At 44.1% G+C, this 17,246-nt stretch overlaps 1 protein-coding gene across 2 annotated transcripts in view; it reads right to left on the bottom strand.

Moving 5' to 3' along the window:
- ADAM19 (ADAM metallopeptidase domain 19) overlaps positions 1-17,246 on the bottom strand; it is a 98,571-nt gene that overhangs the window by 75,323 nt on the left and 6,002 nt on the right. For both annotated transcript variants that reach the window (XM_001105246.5, XM_015141319.3), the window contains exon 3: positions 11,924-11,994. In XM_001105246.5, coding sequence (XP_001105246.3) covers positions 11,924-11,994 — 71 coding nt within the window. The remainder of the gene's footprint in view (positions 1-11,923; positions 11,995-17,246) is intronic.

The following is a 17,246-nucleotide window of genomic DNA, read 5'->3' on the forward strand; positions in this document are numbered from 1 at the left end:
GCTACTCGGGAGGCTGAGACAGGAGAATCGCTTGAACCTGGGAGGCGAAGGTTGCAGTGAGCTGAGATTGTGCTATCGCACTCCAGCCTGGGTGACTGAGCGGGACTCCATCTCAACAAAAAAAGAAAAAAAGAAAGGAAATCAGTATACTGAAGACATATCTACACTCCTATGTTTGTTGCAGCAGAGTTCACAATAGCCAAGATTTGGAAGCAACCTAAGTCTCTATCTGGGATGAATGGATACAGAAAATGTGGTACATATACACAATGGAGTACCATTTTGCCATAAAAAAGAATGAGCTCCAGTCATTTGCAACAACATGGATGGAACTGGAGATCATTACGTTCAGCGAAATAAGCCAGGCACAGACATTGTAGGATCTAAAAATCAAAATAATTGAACTCATGGACAGAGACAGTGATGGTTACCAGAGGCTGGGAAGAGTGTAGTGGGGAGATGTAGATAGTTAGTGGGTACCAAAAAAAAAAAAAATAGAAAGAATGAATAAGACCTATTATTTGATAGCACAACAAGGTGACCATCATCAATAACAATTTAACTGTACATTTTAAAATAAAGAGTATAATTGGACTGTTTGCAATGCCTGAGGGAATGGGTACCCTTGTCTTCATGATGTGCTTATTTCACATTGCATGTCTGTACCAAAACATCTCATGTACCCCATAAATACATACACTTACTATGTAAGAACTCACGAAAATTAAAAATTAAAAAAAGGAAAAAATAAAATTACTGAGACTTGTTTTATGGGCTACAAAGTCAGTAAAAATAAAACTTCTAATTAATTTTTTAAATATGATAAAGGTACATGGAGACATATTTATAATATACTCATAATGCAAAATGGTACATTCAACCTTTGGGGAGGTATCTGTTGTTGTATAAATGTAAAATGGTACATTCAGTCTTTAGAGAGGTATCTGTGGAGTGAGAGGTACAACTTGTCAAAATTTAAAAACGTTTTAATTATGTACTCCATAGGATCCTGTAACTCTACATCTAGGTATAGTCCTACAGAAATACTTGCAAATGTGCTTACAGGTTATGTACAATCCTATTACTAGGATTATTTGTAATAACAAGAAATCAGAAACCTAACTGTTAGTTAATAAGGAAATTAATAAATTTTGATTCATCCATTCAGTGGAATCCTATGTCACCATTAAAAAGAATGAAACAGGTCTATACACATGCACACGTATGTTTATTGCGGCACTATTCACAATAGCAAAGACTTGGAATCAACCCAAATGTCCATCAGTGACAGACTGGATTAAGAAAATGTGGCACATATACACCATGGAATACTATGCAGCCATAAAAAAGGATGAGTTTGTGTCCTTTGTGGGGACGTGGATGCAGCTGGAAACCATCATTCTTAGCAAACTATCACAAGAACAGAAAACCAAACACTGCATGTTCTCACTCATAGGTGGGAACTGAACAATGAGATCACTTGGACTCGGGAAGGGGAACATCACACACCGGGGCCTATCATGGGGAGGGGGGAGGGGGGAGGGATTGCATTGGGAGTCATACCTGATGTAAATGACGAGCTGATGGGTGCTGACGAGTTGATGGGTGCAGCACAGCAACATAGCACAAGTATACATATGTAACAAACCTGCACGTTATGCACATGTACCCTAGAACTTAAAGTATAATAATAAAAAATAATTAAAAAAAAAAAAGAAACAGGTCTATAAATGTGCTCATGTGGAAAGACACTGAAGACAAAAAATAAAAAAGCAAATTATAAAATAGTGTATCAAGTATGATACCATGCATTTAAAAACTCTATAACTTGTTTAATTTTTCTCTGAAGTTTTATTATGAAAAATGTCCAACATTCCAAAAAGTTCCATGTAAAATCTTTTAAATGTTTTCATAATGCCCATGCTATATTTTCAAGTGAAAAAAAAAATAGGTTACAAAACCAAGAATACAGTATGACCTCATTTGTATATAAATATACATAGGGATTTTTAAATCTACATAAAATACTAAGTTCATGGTAAATGCTCACTCCCTCAATGCCAGTTGTTGTTATCTGGAGGTAAGCAGCCTGATGATAAAGGGATCCCCAAACTCAAGCACTCCTGACTTCTTCCAAGTCCACAGCTTCCCTTAGTTCGGATAAGGGTCCATCTAAGGCCAACAGGGCAGTTGACAGTTTCCTCCCATTCATTTTACCCCGTGCTCCTGCTGAAGAGCAGCCAGGAGAAATAAGCTTGAGACAAAAGAAAACCGTGGACATCCTTCCTGGCTGCACTGGCTGCGGCTCCCTGGAAGGAGAGCCGGAACCAGTGGACAAATCCCAACCTCATATTGGACAGTTCAGGGCCTCATCTGATTCTGCAGGCACAGAAAAGAGGTACAGTTTGGCCCACTGGAGAACACTGCAAAGCAGTGTTTTCGAGACACAATTAGGTCAAACTGGGCATCACTGGAGAGCAGAAGTAATTTCCTCCCAGGGGCAATGGATTTTAAGGTCAACCCTTCTTAATTACATTTGGAAACCAGCTCAGGGGAATTCCCTCTGACTTCATTCTTAAATGTTTTTCTGACCCTGGAAAACACAAATAACAGTGTCTATTTATTGTGCTCTCATAGTGCACCAGGCACCCTGTAAATCCTTTAAAAGCATTACGTTATTGAATTCCACACACATCCTATGAGGTTATTATCCCCATCACGTAGATGAGAAAACTGAGACTCCCAAAGGTTGAGCGACTTGACAAAGCTTATACCTCCAGGTAGTGCAAGGAGCCAAGCTTGGGATCCACACCTGCCTGGATTACACTATCACATTACACTGACATGAAAATTCTAACCAGGGCCTGGGAAGGGTAGGAGGAAAGGGAAGGGGGAGAGTAGAATAGTGGAGAAGAAATGCCAGTGCTAACCAAAGAAGAGACCAAAGCATACTGAGCCAGGACTATGCATCTGAGAGGCAATATACTGCCCCTGTTAAAAGCCTGGACTTGGGAGTCAAACAGATCTAGCTTCACATCCTGGCCCTGCCCTTCCCACCCACATGACTTTGAGCAAGTCACACTGCTCCACACCTCAGGGTCCCCATCTGCCAAATAGGGCTAATACAGGAATCTACTCTTCACTGGTTGGTTGTAACAAGAGAATGAGATGACCCAGGTAAATACCAGAGTACAATGCCTGTTATACAGGCATCTCTTACATTTTAGCTATCACCATTTATTAATACGTGACAATCATTCCTAGTTATCCTCAGCCAGAAGCTCCCTAAGGGCAGACAGAGCATCAGAGAACATGACCCGGAACTTAGGTAATGTAGATAAGCAATAACCACACAGATTATTGCTCAATATGTTTTTTTCTCTTGTCATTTTCATGCTTGAAGAAAGCTGCAAGGGCCACACGTCACGACTGGCATCCCCAAAACACCTGAAAATATTTCTTCTGGACTTTGCATTAATACAAATTAGCATGTATTGAAAACCTGCTTGTTATGTGCCAGACGTTGTACTAAGCACATTGTAATACATTATCTCCTAACCTCACAAACCCTGTGTGTGTGTTTCCTGGGGCCAGTGTGTAATAAATTGTCACAAATTTGGTGGCTTCAAACAACAGAAAATTGTTTTCACACAGCGGGAGAGGTCAGAAGAATGAAATCGGTATTATTGGGCCAAAATCAAGGGGTCAGCAGGGCTGCACACCCTCTGGGAGAATCTGTTCCTTGCCTCTTCCAGCTTCTCCTTGGCTCGTGGCTGCACCACTCTAATCTCTGCCTCTGTGGCCACATCACTGTCTCCTGTTCTGTCTGTAGTCAAATCTCCTTCTGCCTCCCTCTTACAAATATATTTGCCATTGTATTTAGGGCCCATCCAGGTAATCCAAGATAACCTTCCCATCTCAAGATCTTTAACTTTGTCGTTGTTGTTGTTGTTGTTTGAGACGGAGTCTCAGAGTCTCGCTCTGTCACTCAGGCTGGAGTGCAGTGGTGTGATCTCGGCTCACTGCAGCCTCTGCCTTCCGGGCTCAAGTGATTCTTCTTTACTGCAACCTGTTTTATCAGCAAGGTTTTTATAACCTTTTTTTCTTTCTTCTTCTTCTTTTTTTTTTTTTTTTTTTTTGAGATAGAGTCTCGCTCTATCGCCCAGGCTGGAGTGCAGTGGCACAATCTCGGCTCACTGCACCTCCACCTCCTGGGTTCAAGCAATTTTTCTGCCTCAACCTCCCGAGTAGCTGAGATTACAGGGGTGTGTACCACCACGCCCAGCTAATTTTTGTATTTTTAGTAGAGACTGGGTTTCACCATATTGATCAGGTTGGTCTCGAACTCCTGACCTCAGGTGATCCACCTGCCTTGGCCTCCCAAAGTGCTGGGATTACAGGCGTGAGCCACCATGCCCGGCCTCAAGATCTTTAACTTAATCACATCTGCAAAGATTCTGCCACATGTTTCAGGGATTAGAATGTGGTTATTGTTGGAGGGGAGAGGGCACATTTTTTAGCCTTCCACACCCTGCAATGAAGGTATCAATGTCTCTATTTTCTATGCAAGTGCTATAATGTAGTAAGAGGCAGGCAGGCCTGAGTTTGACTCCTGGCTATGCCCAATACTGGGTAAATTACTTAAACTCCTTGTGCTTGAGTTTCATTACAAAATGCAGACAATATCTCATTCAAAGGGTTGCCATGAGGATTCAATAAGACACTGTGTGAAGTGCCTTTTCCGAGGTATCCATTCTCAGCAAATGCTCACAAAGCAGTGAGTATTATTATTATTTGAGACAGCATCTAGCTCTGTCAACCAGGCTAGAGTGTGGTGGTATGATCTCAGCTCACTGCAACCTCCACCTCCTGGGCTCAAAAGATCCTCCCACCCCAGCTTCCTGAGTAGCTGGGACTACAGGCATGTGCCACCATGCCTGGCTGATTTTTGTGGGGGGTTTTATTTGATTGGTTGGTTAGTTTTGGTAGAGATAGGGTTTTGCCGCATTGCCCAGGCTGGTCTCGAACTCCTGAGCTCGAGCGATCCACCCGCTTCAGCCTCCCAAAGTGCTAGGATTACAGGCATGAGCCACTGCACCTGGCCAAGTAGTATTACTATGAATACAGATGAAGAAGTAAAACTTAGAAGGCAAGTGACGTACCAAAAACCACCCAACCAGGAAGTGTCAGTATCTGGAATTGAACTGGGGTCTCTGGGACCAAAGTCCAAATCTGTTCTACTCTATGGATTAGGATGTTTAAGGCTTGTGTGCACATGGTTTTCAGAATCAACACACCTAGGCTATTTCAATTTTGGATGCACTCTGATACTTCAGGCAAGTGTATCATGAAGCTGCATCCCTTCAGATCACCAGGCTTATTACTGAGTCTGAGCTTAAGCAATGGACCCTAAGAAAGTGATATCATGTTTCCAACAATTTAGAAATAATGGCATCTTAGTCCATTCAGGCTGCTATAACAAAACAGCATAACCTGGGTAGCAAATAAGCAACACATTTACTTCTCACAGTTCTAGAGTCTGGGAAGTCCAAGATCAAGGGATCAGCAGATTTGGGGTCTGGTGAGGGCCCTCTCTCCGTTCATAGATAGTAGCTGCTAGCCATGTCTTCACCTGGTGGAAAAGGTGAGCTAATTCTCTGGGGTCTCTTCTATCAGGGCACCAATCCTATTCATGAGAGCAGAGCCCTCATAAACGAATCATCTCCAAAAGGCCCCACCTCCTAATACCATCACCTTGGGGACTAGGATTTCAATGTAAGAATTTGAAGGGAGACAGAAACATTCAGTACATTGCAAATGGAGACCCTGCTTATGCAGGGGTGGGGTTGAGAGTTTGGCTTATACAAAAATCACATCAGACTGGCTGGCAATCCATTTGTTCTGCAACTCCAGGCATTTGGGAATTGCAAATGAAATCATTCTCAGTCTACAAAGCTACAATTAGAAACTACATCTCAAACAGGACTACCAGGTGTCTCTGGGACGACGTGCCTAGCACAGCACTTGGAATTTAAATCCACTCGTGCATTCACTGCCTTCAGCGTCAACACAGCAGGGTTAAACCAGTTCTTGATACTTCCAAAGAACATTTGAAGAAAATTTCAGACACCACAGGCAGCTCTCATCAAATTCTGGTGTCCCCACCCATTCATCTAACTGTTTCCTCAGCACCCGTCTCCCTGGGTTATACAACCTTAGCCACGGGGAATGGGGAGTACAGCTGCAAGCAGAGTTTGGAAAAACATTTTGAATACTTTAGATCTGCCAAATACTTGGTTAAAAAAATGATATCCTTTAATTTCTTGAGCCATGTGTATTTTAAGTGCAATGTAATCCATATGTCTATGACTCATTTAAATGCAACTCAGTGAAGCATGGTTTACTAAGAGCATTGGGATACCATCTAAGCCTTTCTAAGCTGCTCTTTGATCCAGGAAATTGAATTCTGCCAACAACAAATGAAGCTCCTGACAGGAGAGGGTCAAAGAGAGCTGTCCTTTATCTTAGGTAAGATGTTAAAGTCTACTCTTGACCCGGGAGGAAGCTGGGAGGGTGGAGGTGGGGAGAGCTCCACTGCCTAAGTGGTATTCAGGGCTCTGCTTTGGGTCTGCTACTATTTCTACCAGGCCTCCTTGAAAAACAAGCGCAGGAATAGGAGATGGCAACTAATCTGCCCTGTGTGTTGCTGAAAAATTCCCTTCCTGCCTGCTAATTCTGCCCTTCTTCAATTCCACCAATGTTATGCAATCCAAATTGTATAATGGACTTGAGGAAAAACGAGAATGTTAGGGAGCTAGATTACTCCATTAGCACTGAATGACTGTTAATTTTCCAGACTGTAGTTTGATTTCCAGAACAACAAAAGCCTTCTCCTTCCCTGTGATATCACTGAAGGACTGATAAGAAGTTAGGGATAGGAAGAAAGATTAAAGAGGGAGGTAATGATGGGTATTAAAATCAGTAAACCTCTAAAGGCCAAATTCTGCCTTGACAATTGCTGTTCCCCAGGTGGTTTGGAGGTTGATATACTCACAAAAGAAAACAAACACCCATTCTTATTAACTAAACTTGAGCAAATAGGATCTCTTTAGCTAACTGGGCTGGAGCACAAATGGATGGGGGGAGACCAAAGGACGTCTCTCCGTTTCTCAAGCCATCGTCATTTGGACTTGAGGAAGGACAGTCTACCCAAGAGATGAGAGTCCTAGAATGTGTTTAAGATACTAGAAGACAGAAGCATATGGCCAAAGAGCCTCTGGGCAAAGTGCCTACTAGTTGAGCTGTTCATTTGCTTTTGAAGGTGATCTTGGAATAGAGTGATCCTGCTCACTAGTAATGTGGCCCAGTGAGCATCCAGGAATCTGGCCGAGCAATTCAGTGTGCCCTCCTTTTGGGAAAAAGCCAAGAAAGGACAGGAGACAGCGCCAGGGTTCACATAGCCCTGTTCATCTCCCTGGCTGCCTGTAGCTAACTAAGGAGGATTCCATTTGATTTCAGCAAACAAGTTTTTGTCAAATATGGGTTCCTGGGTTGGTGAGGTAGTCTCAGGACATGGGGAGAAGAATATGGAGAAAAAATACGGATTAATGCTCAAATCTGTTGTGCAAACAGCAGTCTGTAAGCTCTGCTCTGTAGTTTCCCTTCTTGTATTTTCTGTTGCCTGAACTGCCAGGTTCTGACCTAGAAGTTCATCCCCAACTTCAAGGTCCCGTGATTTGGGACACCTTTTTCCTTTATCCCACTGCCCACTATTTCCCAGGATGTCTCCAAAGTAGAGCAAATTTCCTGGGGCAGAGACTTCTCTTGTGTTTTTCTACTCACACAGCGTGCTTTAAAGAGGTAGTGCAGGAAGAGCCTTCCGAGCCTAGAGCCTATCCGGGGCCAAAATCTGCATTTCACAGATGAGAAAGCTGAGGCTCAGGGGAGCTGGCTGGCTTGTTGACCAATTCCACATCATCTGTCTCTGAGGTCAATGCTATGTCCACCGTGCCACACTGCCTCAATCACTAGTTTCTCCAAACAACAGCTAGGCACCAATCTTGGCAAATTATGTGATTACAAGTGTATATAAATATTAAACAATGTAATATATACTTTATTAGAGCAGAGGACTGTCTTCATGACATCCAATTGAGTTCAAAAAAGGAAATGCTGGAGCAATATGTCTGGCATAATCTCATTTCTGCTCCTCCCTCCTCAACAAAAATAGCAGCTTCTGTGTGACTGTGTCTGTATGTGATTGTGTCTGTGAGGATTCATGTGCACGTTCTTGTACGCATAGAAAAGGTCCAGGGTTTGCTCACCAAACAGCAGTGGATTTTCCTTGTTGGGGGGGAAACTTTCATTCTTTTGTTTATTCGGAATTGCTACATGTTTTACAATAAGCATGATTTGCTTTGGCAATTTAAAAACAATGAACAAGAAATAATCACAGCAACCTTAAGCTTGGAATACCAACAAGGCACTCCGCTAGGTCCTTCACCTGTACCATCTCATTTCATCCCCCCTGTGGCTCTGTGACATGGGACCATAATTAAACCCCAGATGCACAAGCTGAGGCTTAAAGAGGCTACAAGGTAGTAAGTGGCGGAGCCAGGATCTGAACACAGGAATAACCGACACAAAAGGAATGCTCAGATTATCCCTAAAGGGTCACAGTTTCTCACCTGCACTCAATAGAAAAAAAAAAGAAAGTGTGCCTCTCACGGATGTCATCCGTTTATCCTGAGTTGCTTCAAAGCAGAGAAAGGCTGCCGGCTGCCGTGCTATTGTAGGACACCTCGGTGTGTCTGCCGCCTGAGCTGAAGCTCCCTTTGCTGTGTTCCCCCTCCTCTCCTGGCCCATGCCCCATGCCTTTCCATCCTCACCATTCTTGGCAATCTCTCCATGTGTGAATTCCATTAAAGGCTTGCTCACTGCTATTTTGGGCCATGCATTAACACGTGGGCTTTGATTTGATGGGAGAAGGCCAGACACGGCAGGATGATGAAAAAGAAATTTAAAAGGTCCTCTCCCTCCCCCCAGAGTCCCAGAAGCCCTTGCTCACTGCTCCTGGGAGACCTGAGAATCCAGTGTATGGGGAAATGTACAGATGGAGAGTGGAAACCTTCATCATCTATTAGGGCCTTTGAACGTGGCTGTTCCCTCTCCTTGGAATTGTCATCTCTCAGCTGCCCACATGGCTCACTCCATCACCTCCTTCAGGTCTTGGCTCAAATATCAGTTCACCTGCAAGGCCTTCCCTGACTGCCATTCAGAAACAGCAGCTCCCGTTCCACCTCCACACTCCTCTGGCCCCACTCCCTATGTTCCTCTGTCTCGTGCACAGCACCCATCACCTGACAGACGGTGCACTCACTTGTCTGCTTACCACTTCCCACTAGAATAGAAGCTCCATAAAGGCTGAACTGTTTTATTCCCAGCTTTATCCCCAGTACCTGCACTGGTGCCTGAACTATCACAGAGGCACAGTAGATTTTAAAAAATGAATATGTTGGTCAAGGAGGTTGAGAACCAGAGGCTGAGAAATGGCTTGGCCCAGGGCCTAGTTTCCCCCAAATATCATGAGATTATAGAAACTGCAACACAGTGATTTGAAAAATTAGAAAATCATCTCCCCCACTCCAAAGCTGTTTTGAATCCGGACTCGCACGCACCATGAATGAGAAGGCTTTGGGAAATAAACACACTAGGAAGTCGTGTGCAGTTGGAGTTCCGCTCACTAACACATGTTCAAAACAAAAAGCCCAATTTGGATGAAAATAGCAGGAAGCCGTCCCCCAGGGACACCTGGTGAGGTCATATTGCTTGGCTCTGCTGCTTCCATTTTTACCAACTCTGCTGCCTTCTGCCAACTCAAGGAGGCCAGGAACCACATCCAGCCCCATGCGGCTCAATGGGAAACGAGAGCTGCTCTCGGAAAAGCAGATGCTAGAACCACAGCCACGGGTTCTCCTCTGGAGCCTGTGTGGGACAATAAAAATCCCAACAGTGGCTGGTCACTCACCATGAGCTCTGCAAGCACTTCCTGCACTTCACCTCATTTATCTTCACAATCATCCCACGAGGCTGGCCTTATTACCCTCATTTTATAGACAAGGACGCTGAAGTTCCAAAAGATTCAGCCATTTGCCCTGGGTCACATTCTGTAACTCCAGACTCACACCAAGAATGCACATGATCCTAGTTTCAGCTCTTGCATTTACCTGCTGGGTGGCCTCAGACAAAGGCCTATCCCTCTCTGAATCAAAATTTCTGCATCTGTAATTTCAGAGTCTTCTAAGATCTTTCCATTCAGTGTTTTCTAAGGCATCTTCCTGCTTTAACTTCCTATGGTCTCTAGCAAATGTTTCAAAATAGGAGGGAAGGAGAGAGACTTGAGTCCTGGGACTCCTGCTTGGCCAGAGACCAACTCCTAAAGATTTTCCCACAACACCAACACTATCACTTGGGCTGACCAGAGGAAGCTGAAGGGCCACAGGCTCTACTGGGGGCAGAACAGGAGAGATTAGACACAGGCAACAACAGGGAACACTTAGACTAGGGCTAATAGGCTGGGGCCATGAGAAACAAAGGCAGGCCCCTGAAGAACAAATCCTCTAAGGGCCTTTTCTTGAAGGACCAAAGGAAGACAACGCAAGGAAAAATCCAGGGCTAATAGTTGCTGCACTGTCTGGGGATGCAGCTGGCCAGGTCTATTCCAGGGACAACAGAGAGAAGAAACACAGCCTGAACTGGCTTTACTCTCAAGAGGAGAGAAACAAAAATGACTGTGGTCCCCATCTTTCTGGCTTCCCGCGGCCACCATGTCCTGGAGGCAGAGGAAGGATGTGGATGAAGCATCACCACTGCACAAGCTGCGAGTTGTATTTTAACCATACTCGGGACACCACTCATCCTCCTTTGCAAGTGCCCAAAAAGCCCAAATTTGGAATAAATTATATTCTCCCTTTCCACCCAAGCCTAAAAGTCATTCCCATCCTTTTGTATACAGGAAGGTCCTTCTTCATCCTTTTCTTGGCAGTGATGCATTTGATTACTCATTGGTTTCCAGGGGGTTGTGGAGGCTGCCAAGAGGAGACAGGCAGCTCTCCAAGCCATGCGGCCTTATCTGCGACGTCTGTGTGGCAAAACAAAAAGTGGGATGGTCGGTGGGGAAATACCAAAGGTTTTCAGAGTCCCTCGGCCAAGTAAGGAGAGCTCTTCACAGCTAAGTAGATGGGGAATGGCCAAAGAATGGGCCACAGACATAGTCATGCCTTGTGCCCATTCACCTCCTCCCTTAAATGAATCCAGATATGACTGCGTCTGATGGCCAATCAATGCACAAGTGCCTCTGAGTCAGGCTACCACCCAAGATGAATGGGGTTAGGAAGATGGAAGAGCCGGGCCCGACGAAGCCAGGAGACTGTTGACCATGCCCTATTGGCAAAATCTCAGATGCAGCTGACACAGAACACATGGAACGATCTGAGTCTGAGGCGCCAAGCCCCAGCACACCCCTGCTTTGCTCGCTCCTCTCTGCTGTTTTCCTCTAATTTCCTTCATTTCCTGCCACGCACTGGGCTGGCGCTAGTAAGGCAGCTGCCGAAGACCTCCGGTCCATCCACTCCCTTAATCTCACACATACACAGACCTCTGTGTGCCCACAGTGAACTCCAGGGACCCCTGAAATACTGCCTAAGGAAATTTTAGCAACACATTTAGCAGTCCAGCAATCTCACATCAAGTCAAGAGGCTGTGGAAAGCTTCATGACTTTGCAAGATGCTGCCTGAAAGGAACCAAGGACTGAGAGCTTGGGGTCACTCCATTAACTGCTTCCTTCCAGAACAGCGACACCTGCGTCCGGCATTGACACAGACGTTATTTGTTTCATTTTAGACAAAGGAGGAGTCCACTTACTCATTCTTCTCCAGGTCCAGGATCAGTTCTCGCCCCTCAGCCATTACCCTGAGCTCAGCTTTGAGTGGATGCTAAAAGCAACAACAAAATAATGTCAGTTCCTAAAACCCGGCACCCAGGCTCCCAGAGTCAGGCACAGCCTCTAGCACAGTGCTCAGACATTGATCCACAGGAAGTGAACGAGCAAAGGTCAATTGCATTTCCAGCCTACATGTAAAACGACCTCAATCCCAGAATGACCCAAATCCTTCCCCCATCTGCTTTCTCCTGAAAGGCATAGGGAAGAAACTCCAGGCTGCAATGTGGTGTAAGTGTATGTATGTGGTGCAGTGAAGGGAAACACTGGAAAACACAATCTCTAGCAGTAAATGTCCTGCAGAGTCAGATCTGGATTCAAGCGCTGGCTCTGACACCGGCAGCTGTGTGAAGTCAGACATGTTGCTTAGCCTCCCCACATCTCAGTTTCTTCATGTATGATACAGAGATAGTAATAGTCAATTTGATGGGGATCTTGTAAGGACTGAGTGAGATAATGAGCATAAATAATGTATCACAGTGCCCGGCACACGGCAAGCCATGATACATGTTGCCTATTATCTTGTAAAATACTAGGGAATCCTCTTCGTAGTGGGTGTTCTTATTTTATTTTGACTCTTAGTTTGGAAAACCCCAATCATCTCAGAGGAAGCAACTAAGAGATCCTCAAATTAAGGTTTTATAGGCCAAAAAGTAGATACATTTTACACATAAGCAGTTTGGTGGTGACTACAGGTGCTACACACCCAGAACAGATCACTTAACATATACCAGTGGTTGATAAGCACAAAAACTATGTTCAACATCACTAATAAACCACCTCTCTCCACCTCCAGAAAAAAAAAATTAATAATAAGGTACCTTGAAAAACATCAAAGTGCCAGAGGTTATCTAAAACTCTAAATCACAATGCACAATGCCCACTGTAAAGTGGGCACTTGCAATCCCTACCACTGAGAATTTAAACCGACGGCAACTCTCTGAAAGATAACATGACAGTATGCACCGAGAGTTTAAAAATGTTTAGACTCGGCCGGGCACAGTGGTACAAGCCCGTAATCCCAGCACTTTGGGAGGCTGAGGCAGGCAGAGCAGGAGTTTGAGACCAGCCTGGCCAACATGGTGAAACCCTGTCTCTACCAAAAATACAAAAATTAGCCAGGCATGGGGTGGGCACCTGTGATCCCAGCTACTCAGGAGGCTGAGGCAATTGCTTGAACCTGGGAGGCGAAGGTTGCCGTGAGCTGAAATCGCGCCACTGCACTCCAGCCTAGGTGACAGAGCGAGACACTGTCTCAAAAAAAAAAAAAAAAGTTTAGACTCAGGAATGTGAGGCTGTTTGAAAGGAAAAAAAGGAGGCACAAGCAAAGGTTTGTATAGAAGGATATTTATTACTTATAATAATGAATAATGGGCTGGGAGCAGTGGCTCACGCCTGTAATCCCAGCACTTTGGGAGGCCGAGACGAGTGGATCACTTGAGGTCAAGAGTTCAAGACCAGCCTGATCAACATGGTGAAACCCCATCTCTACTAAAAATACAAAAATTAGCTGGGCATGGTGGTGCACACCTATAGTTCTAGCTGTTCAGGAGGCTGAGGCAGGAGAATCCCTTGAACCTGGGAAGCGGAGGTTGCAGTGGGCCAAGATCATGCCACTGCACACTCCAGCCTGGGTGACAGAGCAAGACTCTGTCTCAAAAATAAATAAATAAATAAAATAAAAGTAATGAATAATGAAATGTAACCTAACTGTCCTAAATATAACCTGTTAGAGAATGGTTAAATAAATGATGATCCATTCATATGACAGAACACTGAATGATCATTAAAAGCAGCAACTTTAAGTAGTTGTTAAATTATTGACAAAATGTACACTATAATCGCTAGTCATAAAACCTCAAAATAAAACACTGAATGTTTTATTTAAATACACTTTGCAAAGGGAAAACTGTAAAGAGAAGTAAGCCTAAAGGTTACCATACTTACTCTAGGCAACAGGATCATGAGTTAATTTTGTTTTCTTCTGCACATCTTTCCACATTTTTATAGTTGCTTTCAGAGTTTAAGAAAATAACTTTTATCAATCTCTTTTTACCTTATTATTGTGGAAAATTTCAAAGAAATTTAAAAACCAAGTCATAATAAACCTCCATGCTTCAACAATTCAACTTAAGGCTACTGAACTGTTTTTGAAGAAATAAATTATTTATTTAAAAAAAGATATTTACATATTTAAAACAGAACAGATTCTTTGGAGTGTTTTAAACATAAGCTCTCTATTTTGGGACTAAGGAACTGACAACTTTTTTTTGAGACAGGGTCTTGCTTTGTTGTGCAGGCTGGAGTGCAGTTGCACAATCACGGCTCACTGCAGCCTCACCCTCCCAGGCTCAAGCATACTGAGTAGCTGGGACCACAGGTGCATGCCACCACACTGGGCTAATATTTTTAAATTTTTTGTAGATCCTGGGGTATTATCATGTTTCCAAGGGAGATCTTGAACTCCTGGGCTCAGGTGATCCTCCCAACTCAGGCTTCCAAAGTGTTGGTATTACAAGCGTGAGCCACCTCACCCAGTAGATAAATTCTTGAAGTCCCTTTCAATCCACAAAAGTCATTGCTAGAGTAGAGCTTCTAGCCCTTATAAGGTTGACCTGAAAGCTTAGTTCTTGCATGTCTGAGGAAGTAGGTCACCCGTTCTGCCACCTCTGGTTAGAGGCCTACCTCTTCTAAGCACATTCCCCTTCCTCGCTGCAAACCCCACTCTGCATTAGGATTTGGGCATTTCTGAGACTCTGAGGTCACCAAGGGCTCTAATGAGATCTGAACGTTCCGATCAAGGACTCTTGGTCAACCCTGACCATTGCCTAATTAATCGTATTACTTCATCTCAAGAAGGAACATTTCAAACCCACCGGAGTAGGAAGCTGGGGAGATGTTTGACCAATAACTTTCACTAAGAGATTCACTTCTCTGTTTGTCATGCCCTGATTCAGCTCTGCCAACACCTACTCTGGTTGCGGATCCTTTGCCACTTTATGGATTTTTTGAACCAGTGACCCGCGCAATCACACTGAGCATCAGGGACCCAGCTCCAAGAAGGCATTTAAGAAAGACCACACAGACCGGGCACGGTGGCTCACGCCTGTAATCCCAACACTTTGGGGGGCCAAGGCGGACGGATCACCAGAGGTCGAGAGTTCGAGACCAGCCTGACCAACATGGAGAAACCCTGTCTCTACTAAAAATACAAAATTAGCCAGGCATGGTGGCGGGTGCCTATAATCCCAGCTACTTGGGAGGCTGAGGCATGAGAATCGCTTGAACCCAGGAGGTGGAGGTTGCCAAGAGCCGAGATCACACCATTGCACTCCAGCCTGGGCAACAAGAGCGAAACTCCGTCTAAACAAAACAAAACAAAACAAAAACAAAAAAAGAAAGAAAGGCCACATAGCAACAGAGCTACAGCGATTCCCTCATCCAAGAGGTAGGTAACCATGTATGTCACTGCCCCCACAGAAAATGAATACTGCCCCAAATCAAAGCACTATCACCCCTCCCGCAAAGAGACATAAGCTGCAGCAGGAGTAGTAATCTTTTTTTTTTTTTTTTTTTTTAATTGAGACAGAGTCTTGCTCTGTCACCCAGGCTAGAGTGCAGTGGCCCAATCTTGGCTCACTGCAAACTCCACCTCCCAGGTTCAAGCCATTCTCGTGCTCAGCCTTCCAAGTAGCTGGGATTACAGGTGCGCACCACCGTGCCTGGCTAATTTTTGTAATTTTAGTAGACGGGCTTTCTCTGTGTTGGCCAGGCTGGTCTCGAACTCCTGACCTCAGGTGATCTACCCATCTCGGCCTCCCAAAGTGCTGGGATTACAGGGCATGAGCCACCTCACCCCACCAGGAGTAGTAATCTTTATTTTTATATGGGTGATCCAAAAATAATTCTCTCTATTCTGGAAGGTGCTCGGGCACCGATATTTAAAAAAGGATGCTCCCTTTTTCTATGAGGCATTTCAAGCAAAACAACGAAACTGCATTTTAAGGATCTATGAAGCTTTTCTGATAAGCTTTTCTGATGAAACTCCACCCTGTATTAAGAAGAGGCACCATCAGCTCTCCTCTCCCAGAAAGTACAGGGAGCTGACCCACCATTTATCCCTCTCCTAGGGATGGTTTAAAAATTCTCTCTCCTTCAGTCTAGATTAAATAGATCTTCAGCTCCATAGGGTATCGGAAATCTGTCCTATATTTGCATTCCCCTTAAGATCTAGTATAATATTTAGTATACAGTATAAGTATTCAGTCAATGTTTAATGAATGTGAGCTTTAAGTCAGTGGTGAGAAAAAGTGAAGAAAAAAATGTTCAGTGAGTGAATTAATTACATAAATGAGAATGAGAGGCCCAAGTGAAATCCAGCCTCTAGTCTCTCTCTCTTTGACATTCATTCATTTATTCATTCAACAAATATTTATGGTGCCAGGCACTATGCTGACTATTCCTATAGAATATAATGACCCATATGCTGGGCAGACAATGGTTGGGAACAAAGACAGGATCTGGTCCTCTGCTTTGTTCTCAGGCCCTTCCTGAGGATGCCCAGCATCCACATCTGGAGAGAACAAAGAAGCCTCTATAAAAAGTAGCAGGTCCATTCCTCAGGCAGTATGAATAGGTTGCAATACCCAAGATCTTAATTGTGAAAAGTAATTTGCTCTAGGACGACCATCCATTAATTTGTCAAGACTTTTCCTGAAGCTATTTTCAGCATCTCCTACTTTTTGATGAAATGAATTCCATGTGTTCACTGCCTTTAGGACAAAATGTTACTTGTTTTTATTTGTCCTGATTTTTTTTTTTTTTTTTTTGAGATAGGATCTTGCATTGTCACTCAGACTGGAGGACAGTGATGCGACCATATCTTACTATAACCTCAAACTCCTGGGCTCAGGCGATCGTCCCACCTCAGCCTCCAGAGTAGCTGGGACTACAACACACACCGCTAGGACTAGCTAATTTTCTTTCTTTCTTTCTTTCTTTTTTTTTTTTTTTTTTTTAAATAGAGATAGGATCTCAGTATGTTGCCCCAGGCTGGTCTTAAATTTCTGGCCTCAAATGATCCTCCTGCCTCAGCCTCCCAAAGTGCTGGGATTACAGGCTTGAGCCACCGCACTTGGCCTGTCCTAAAATTTACACTGTTAGGTTCCCTTGGTAAATCCAAGTTGGAGCCTTTTTGGACATGTCTGTATTATCCTGGCCAGAGCTTCAAGGATCCTGGACGTTGCT

This window comes from Macaca mulatta, chromosome 6, assembly GCF_049350105.2.
Source record: "Macaca mulatta isolate MMU2019108-1 chromosome 6, T2T-MMU8v2.0, whole genome shotgun sequence".
In the NCBI taxonomy this organism is placed as follows: Eukaryota; Metazoa; Chordata; class Mammalia; order Primates; family Cercopithecidae; genus Macaca; species Macaca mulatta.